The sequence below is a fragment of the Phytophthora infestans genome, genomic scaffold, assembly GCF_000142945.1.
Source record: "Phytophthora infestans T30-4 supercont1.25 genomic scaffold, whole genome shotgun sequence".
NCBI lineage: Eukaryota > Oomycota > Peronosporomycetes > Peronosporales > Peronosporaceae > Phytophthora > Phytophthora infestans.
In genome coordinates, this window is record NW_003303734.1 from 1386749 (window position 1) to 1394925 (window position 8177).

Sequence of the window (8177 nt, forward strand, 5' to 3'; positions counted from 1 at the left end):
GTCTACGCAGTTTCAGCATCTCTTACTACCTACAACCACGACGCTATGTGCGCCGTACGGGATATCCTCGTCGTGCTACTATGTACTTTATTCGCGCGAATTGTTAGTGCTCAACCCTTTGCGAAGTGGTCGTCCAGTGGAAATCCTGCTCTAGATTCTGCTCAACTACACTTGCGATCTTAACGACTTTTCTAGCTGAAGGAATGCGTCATGTCGTGGTAACCGTGCCTGTACGATGTGAGCAAGTGCAACGCGGTGGGGTATAATCTTCGTCCGTTGGGTACGTTTCGTGGGAGCAACATCTGCCAATTTCGGCGTACCCCATGTGCCAAAGCTCAAAATCAAACGCAAATTTTGCGTTAGTCGGAAGCATGTGGGTACGTCGGAGGTGCATGTCGGAGGTGCCGGAACAATGGCATGTCCTGTCATGCTGAGTTAGCATGTGTCACGCCGAAATCGTCAGCACGACAAGGTTACGCAGCTTTGACTCTGTGAGAGGCAGTTGCTAAGATAATTTCTGCCATAGGCGACCAGGCTATGGGCTTGCTAAACTCACCAAAACCATGGACTACGTCTACCATCTCGTTGTATGTTCAAGCTGGCACCATGTGCGGCATCTGCTTTTCTTTGGCAGTATTAAGGTTTTAAAGTAGATGTACAAATATGTTAATTTATATTATCTAGGACTTGATGACTTGCGTCACATCGTCCTTTGTCTTGACGCTGCTGACAAATGTGCTGGAAGGTTGGTCGACAATAAATTCCTGTGTCTGCGATCATCTCGGCAAATTATGTGGTGGTGGTGGGGGGGGGGAGAGGGGGGGCAGTCGATTGAAGGGGTGCATATGCTCGAGAAATATTGAAGTGAGCAGTATTATATGCGGCAGTTGTTTAGTGCTCAGACAGTTTGTGATAGCAAAGGTCGACTGCAATGCCAGCTTTTGACGACAATCTGCTTTCACCTCCTCTGAATCGCACCTGTAGTACCGTTTAGCGATCGTTTTGCTTTCGGTAAGCTCCATGCTGCTCAACACGTGGCTAATATCAACCGGATATCAGTAGAGATCTTGGAATCGTGTCACGACTCAATTAAATGTATATGATGGGCTTAGTTAGTAAGTGATTGTAGAGGCCTTTTGACCGTAATCAGCCGCTTGTGTCCATGAAAATCAGCTTCTGCTGTTTAATGCAGCCACGTCCAGATAGCAGTTGATCGACTGCCTGGCGAGGCTGCTGGCCGCTGCATACCAGCTGGACTCGTATCAAAGCTATCACAATACCCTTTACAGGCTTAAAAAACTATGAATACTAAAGGAATGTTTTTTCAACAGATGCACAAGCTCACTTTAAATACGGCTTTTTTCTGCTTCTTTTTTACATTTTTGGGTACAATTTTGACATCTACCACGCACATGTGGATGGTGCAGTTGAGTCCTGGTTGTAGCTTCAATGAGTGAAAACTTGTGGTTGTAAAATTCCAGAGCTAGCTTAGCTCTCAGGAGAGTTTCGGTCAGTTCTTAACTAACGAAGTAGTAAGGAAGACACTGACCGAGACTCTCCGAAGCCACACTAGACTCTGCGACGATACACTCACTTATGCCAGCACCAGTACGGCTCGGTGTCCGTGACAGTGCAGTAGTCTCTGCTGTCTTCATCTTTGGCAAAAATAAACAGTCACAGAAGAATTAGAGCACAGTGCATGTGTGTATTCTGAGCTAGAAAGTAGCGACGTAGTTTCGTTGCTACTTCCTAAGGACTTGACGACGTGTGATCTATCGCTCCCGCCAACAGCAACAGAGATAATGTGCACCTCGTAGCCGACACCTGAGGTCAACGACGAGAGCGACACATCACCTTGTGCTTCTTGGTCCCGGGCCTCATTTAACCAAAGTTCCTTTCTTGGTCGTCAAGAGTTCGTAGAGCCTGTACGGTTTGAGCTTCTGTGGACTCGACGTCAAGGCCAGAGTATAAATTAAAGTGCTAGCACAGGTAAAACAAATAGTATACTACCTTGCTTACAGCTTGAGATAGTCGTTTACGCTGCCAAGACATGTATCAATCATTTTACCGATGCCGCCAGGCTCAATGCGCGGTTAGTTTCCTTCGTTTATTATATACATGACCAGTTCCATTTAACAGTGCTTTTATACCATATGAGGTAGGTACTCCTTAGAGCAATCTCCGCACCATCTTTTGCAGTAAAGAGTGTGACGTAATGCACTTCCAGAAGATAAGCCCGACCTGACCGATCCACGGAGCTTATGGAGGCCATGTCGTCAAGCCACCTGTCGCCACACATACGCACGGTCATCAATTGGAAAGTGGACGAGCTTCTACGAACAATTTCACATGTTTCTTTGCTGAAGCATGTGGAGTGTTGCTCTGTAAACTGCACACTTATATATAGTAAAGGGAACTCATAAAATATCAATTTAAAATATCACTTTTATGAGTCCATGTACTATATTAGAAACGAATTAGTACTTAAAGATAATTTACAGAATTATAATATTACGAAGCCAAGCAGGATAAATCTATCGAATCGGTAAATTATCCTTCAGCAGATACCAAGGATATTGCCGCAACTTCGGCCAGGTTTAGTGAAGCACAGTCTCTTCGGCTTGCAGCAGTACGCAGAGCCAGTGTGGGAGGATGCTTAAAACTTGCTTGCGAATATTGCTAACGTGCTAAATATTTATTCGAGAATCTAAGCAAGTTATGTACCGGGAGAAAAAGTCAAAGATGTATGGTCTGGCAAGGCACAGTGACTAACAAGGCTTCTTTACATGTTAAATCACCAAAGCCATTGTTGGCAATAGTGTAAGATAATCTTTGTCCAGAGTTGCACCCGTGGAAAATGCAACTTTCCAAGCTCTAGCAGCTGATGAATGAGGCAAACTCGCAGGATCCGCATGCATTACCACCTCTTCGGCTGGGAACCGAATGGAGGCCACGCACTTTACGCGGTTGCGGTTGCTGTGGAGTCCCCGTGCACTCTTGCCTTTCCGTTTTTGCAGTCTCATTCTCAATCTTGCGTCCAAGAGATCAACCGAAAGGAAACCCCACCCAGCATCGGCACTGACCTTCGTGTGGCCGGTCGGTACTTCATCGGTCAAGTAACACTCCACCATGTTGACGGACGAAAGTTTCGACGGCCAACTTTGCGAGGAGGTGACTATTGTACATGTTAAACGGTTCATGGATACATGTACCCATGTTCGCAAGTGCATGTTTGAAAACTTTTTTTCTCTGTTCACTTGTATGTGCTTCTTCAACTCTGGTCAGCCAGCTACGACCGTCTAGCAGCTCTTCTTCTCTCCACTGTCCTCATCTTATGCGCGCTGATGGTCCACGAGCATGAGACTGGCCACGAACGTCATCATCATCTTGGGCTTGACCTCCACGATGTCCTCGTACGTCAGGAAGACCGTGGCGCCGATCTTCTGCGCGCAGCTGATGGCGTACTTGGCGTTGCTGGCCTTGGCGTCGTCCGTCTTGTCCTGCGAGACCATGTCCCAGTTCACCGCACGCGGCTCCACAGCGTGCACCAAGTCCAGTAGATACAGCCCGTCGGACAGCGTGGGGTCCCGGAACGCCACGATGTTGCCCTTGGCCCGTCCGCTCTGCTGCACCTTGTTGTTGGCCCAGCCGATGATGTCCTTGTCGGTGATCTCGCCTCGCCCGGCCGCCAGCTCGCTCAAGATCTTGAGCTGCTGGTACCGCATACTCTGCCACACGATGGACAGGATCATTTTCTTGGCGCCTTCGAAGATGTCGGCGCCTCCGACGTTCACCAACGAGAACTTAAGCTGCTTGCCCAGTACGACGCAGTAGTTGCAGTTCTCCACCTGCTTGAACTTGTTGGGCGCCACCAGGTTGACCTTGTTCCAGCTCACCAGGCCCTTCTGGATCTTGTCCAGCACCTTGAGCAGCTTCATGCCGTCGCTCAAGTCCGAGTACAAGTGGTTGACGTACACGTCGTCGATGGCCAGCGAGTTGATCCACAGACGGAAGACCCGCTCTTCCCGCGTGTCGCCCACGTCGTCGTACAGAATCTCCTCCAGTTGCTTCACCTCCTCTTCGACCACATCCAACGCTGGGCACGTGTTGAACAGCTGCGCCACGAACGACATGTTGAGCTTCGGGTTGCCGCTCGTGATGTCGCGAGGCTTGATGAACGTCTCGACCTGGAGCCGACGCACGTTCTGGATCACGTGGGCGGCGCGTTCCTCCGGGACGGACTCGGCGCACACGTCGCAGTGCTGAGGCGCGATATGATGCAGTAGCACACTGTACGCCGTCGCATCCTGCACGTCAGAGCTGAAGTTCGTCACCTTCTTCCTATGCCCAGCAGCCTGGAGATGGTAGTTCATCCACCGCAGTAGAATCTGGTCCGGCGGGAGCTTCATGAACGCCTCCAACGTCTCTCCATCCAGCAGCAGACGCATCAGCTCTGGGTGGTTCTTGAGGTTGATACTCGACGTGAGTTGGATCTTGATAATCTGCCACACCAGACCCAAGACGAGGATGGGTTTGCCCTCGATCAGGTCGTCCGGACCGATGTTCACCACACTGCAGCCGATACTCTTGGCGGCGTTGATGCACAGGTTCTGGTTCTCCGTCTTCTGGTACACGTTGAGCTCTCTCGCGCGCTTGACAACGTTCAGCGCGCGCTCATCGATCGTCTCGGGCACAGCGCGGTTGAGGAGTTTGCAGAGCAGCACACCGTCGCACACAGCTCGGAACAGCCCCGCGTCCATGCTGATAGGCATCAACGACGCCACATCGCTGTCTGCTTGCAGCGTGTTGTTGATATGCTCGGTGAAGGCAGCCGTCTCTTCCTCCGAGTACGAGTGGAGACCGCCTGCAGTGCCCTTGACCTCGTAGTTGTACTGCCCTGCTGCACTTTGGGGGTTTCTGAAGAGGAAGTGGCGACAGGAGCAGGAGATGAAGATAAACACCGAGAACTGCTGTCGGTCACGTCGCTGGGCGCGTCATGTGAAGCAACGTTGAGGTGGCTGATTGCCACAGTTATCTTGTCTTGGGCGGAAGAAGATCTTTTGGATCGTTCACTATATTTTGTGCGCAGCAAACTTTTTCTTACTCAGAGTTTAGTATCCGATAACTTCAACGTTTAATTAGCCATTAAGTTGCGTAAAACGCTAAGAATTGCGCAAATGATCAGTTCCAGAAAATACAACAAGCTATTACTGTCCGCGCCCTCCTCTCCCTCCCCCGCACACATTGATCAAGCACCGCAAAGCTCCTGCCCACCACCATCGAACAGCCGGACGCAAACAAATGTACGTACGATCAGAAGACACTTGCGGCTTGTATGCAGCGAAATGTTAGCAGATTGTCGATGGCATAGTACGCTGTATGCGTCAATTGCTAGCAAATGGTTGCTGGGACTGACTGCTGTATGCAGAAAAAGCAAGTATACTAACACTTACAACAATTTCAAATACTCTGAAGCAGAGAGCGAAAGGCTGCGGCATGGGAGGCCAAGCCAGCTTGAAGGCGCACGAGACCGTCAGCTCGAGTGCAAGCCCCATTCTCGTTTTTGTTCGGCTGGAGCTCAAGTCGTTCTCATCAACAAAAGCCGCCTCCAAAACTACGACGATGGCCAAGCCTACTGCGGAGGGATTGCGCATGGTCTCAGCAACTCCGACTCTTAGTGTAAGCTTCAAGAAGCCCTACACTCACGAAGCCCTATACTCATATCCCTATCAGATAGCTAACCACTCATTTGTGCTACTTTCGTACAGAGCTTCCAGCCGTATTGGACTGGGACGTGTGTAACTAGTCTTGGTGACCATCCGACGGACAGCAACAGCCTCAAAGACAGGGCCTTTTTAAAACCATGCTGCGCAACTCAAGCCATTGGAGCGACGATGCTTATGTTACGCTAGCCAGCAAGCATCAAGGTGATAATGTCTGAGAGGTGAGCCCCTGCTGCTTTGTAAGTATCCGTCCGAGCAAATCTGTCCCAATGGTACATGTACTTAACAAATCCATTGTATCAAACTACGTATTTTTACATATTTAAGCCCAACGACCTCACGCCACTCGCGACGAACGACTACTGCTGCCGTAGGCATTGCACAGCGAAGAGCTTTACCTGTACGATCGCCGGTGACATGGCTATGGCTGCCCAACATCGTGCACTACTATTATTCACAGCTTCCTTTAAGATTGTCAATCATCTTTCCGACAAAAGCAGTTTCGACGTCACTGAAGCCAGTGCCCTACTGTCAGTCATGAATCATAACTCTCAAACATGAAGGACGCCGTGAAATGTAGAGCTCCACCAAACAGCGAGGCCCATGCGTTCAGCTACAGCTACGTGCAGCACCTACAAGCTGCATCCTTCATATTGATGAAAGAGCAGTAGTACTACTTGGATACCGGGAGCTGTCTCGATGCAGCGCTGAGGTGCCAATCCTGCCTACACAAAGATCCAGCACAACGAACACTTCAGTGCCAGTTCGGATGGTGCAGCATACGACGAGATGTTCACGCGTATCCAGTATCTGCTGTAACATAGCTGCACTCAACAGTGTATGTAGGTGGTACTGCTTCGCCGTGGCTTAATACTCAAAGGTCGGTGGAGAAACGAAGAAATACACCGTCCTCGGCTGTGCCAAGCAGTGCACAATCTTTGAGGTGCTGGTGAGTACAACTTGAACTGGTATGGTGACCGATACCGGCCTTAGCTCCAGTATTTCACACGCTTACAGCCAGGTGACTTGTGCTTTGCTGTTATAACTCGTACAAGTCTACGCAGTTTCAGCATCTCTTACTACTTACAACCACGACGCTATGTGCGCCGTACGGGATATCCTCGTCGTGCTACTATGTACTTTATTCGCGCGAATTGTTAGTGCTCAACCCTTTGCGAAGTGGTCGTCCAGTGGAAATCCTGCTCTAGATTCTGCTCAACTACACTTGCGATCTTAACGACGTTTCTAGCTGAAGGAATGCGTCATGTCGTGGTAACCGTGCCTGTACGATGTGAGCAAGTGCAACGCGGTGGGGTATAATCTTCGTCCGTTGGGTACGTTTCGTGGGAGCAACATCTGCCAATTTCGGCGTACCCCATGTGCCAAAGCTCAAAATCAAACGCAAATTTTGCGTTAGTCGGAAGCATGTGGGTACGTCGGAGGTGCATGTCGGAGGTGCCGGAACAATGGCATGTCCTGTCATGCTGAGTTAGCATGTGTCACGCCGAAATCGTCAGCACGACAAGGTTACGCAGCTTTGACTCTGTGAGAGGCAGTTGCTAAGATAATTTCTGCCATAGGCGACCAGGCTATGGGCTTGCTAAACTCACCAAAACCATGGACTACGTCTACCATCTCGTTGTATGTTCAAGCTGGCACCATGTGCGGCATCTGCTTTTCTTTGGCAGTATTAAGGTTTTAAAGTAGATGTACAAATATGTTAATTTATATTATCTAGGACTTGATGACTTGCGTCACATCGTCCTTTGTCTTGACGCTGCTGACAAATGTGCTGGAAGGTTGGTCGACAATAAATTCCTGTGTCTGCGATCATCTCGGCAAATTAGGTGGTGGTGGTGGGGGGGGGGGGAGGGGGGGGCAGTCGATTGAAGGGGTGCATATGCTCGAGAAATATTGAAGTGAGCAGTATTATATGCGGCAGTTGTTTAGTGCTCAGACAGTTTGTGATAGCAAAGGTCGACTGCAATGCCAGCTTTTGACGACAATCTGCTTTCACCTCCTCTGAATCGCACCTGTAGTACCGTTTAGCGATCGTTTTGCTTTCGGTAAGCTCCATGCTGCTCAACACGTGGCTAATATCAACCGGATATTAGTAGAGATCTTGGAATCGTGTCACGACTCAATTAAATGTATATGATGGGCTTAGTTAGTAAGTGATTGTAGAGGCCTTTTGACCGTAATCAGCCGCTTGTGTCCATGAAAATCAGCTTCTGCTGTTTAATGCAGCCACGTCCAGATAGCAGTTGATCGACTGCCTGGCGAGGCTGCTGGCCGCTGCATACCAGCTGGACTCGTATCAAAGCTATCATAATACCCTTTACAGGCTTAAAAAACTATGAATACTAAAGGAATGTTTTTTCAACAGATGCACAAGCTCACTTTAAATACGGCTTTTTTCTGCTTCTTTTTTACATTTTTGGGTACAATTTTGAC

General features: G+C 49.2%; 1 protein-coding gene across 1 annotated transcript; it reads right to left on the bottom strand.

The window, feature by feature from the left end:
* Positions 1–3332: 3332 nt before the first annotated feature.
* PITG_13102 (fimbrin-like protein) lies at positions 3333–5654 on the bottom strand (the record flags this gene model as incomplete). Its single annotated transcript, XM_002900584.1, has 2 exons — positions 3333–4970; positions 5454–5654. 2 exons carry the CDS (start codon positions 5652–5654, stop codon positions 3333–3335), a joined length of 1839 nt encoding a protein of 612 aa, XP_002900630.1.
* Positions 5655–8177: the final 2523 nt, after the last annotated feature.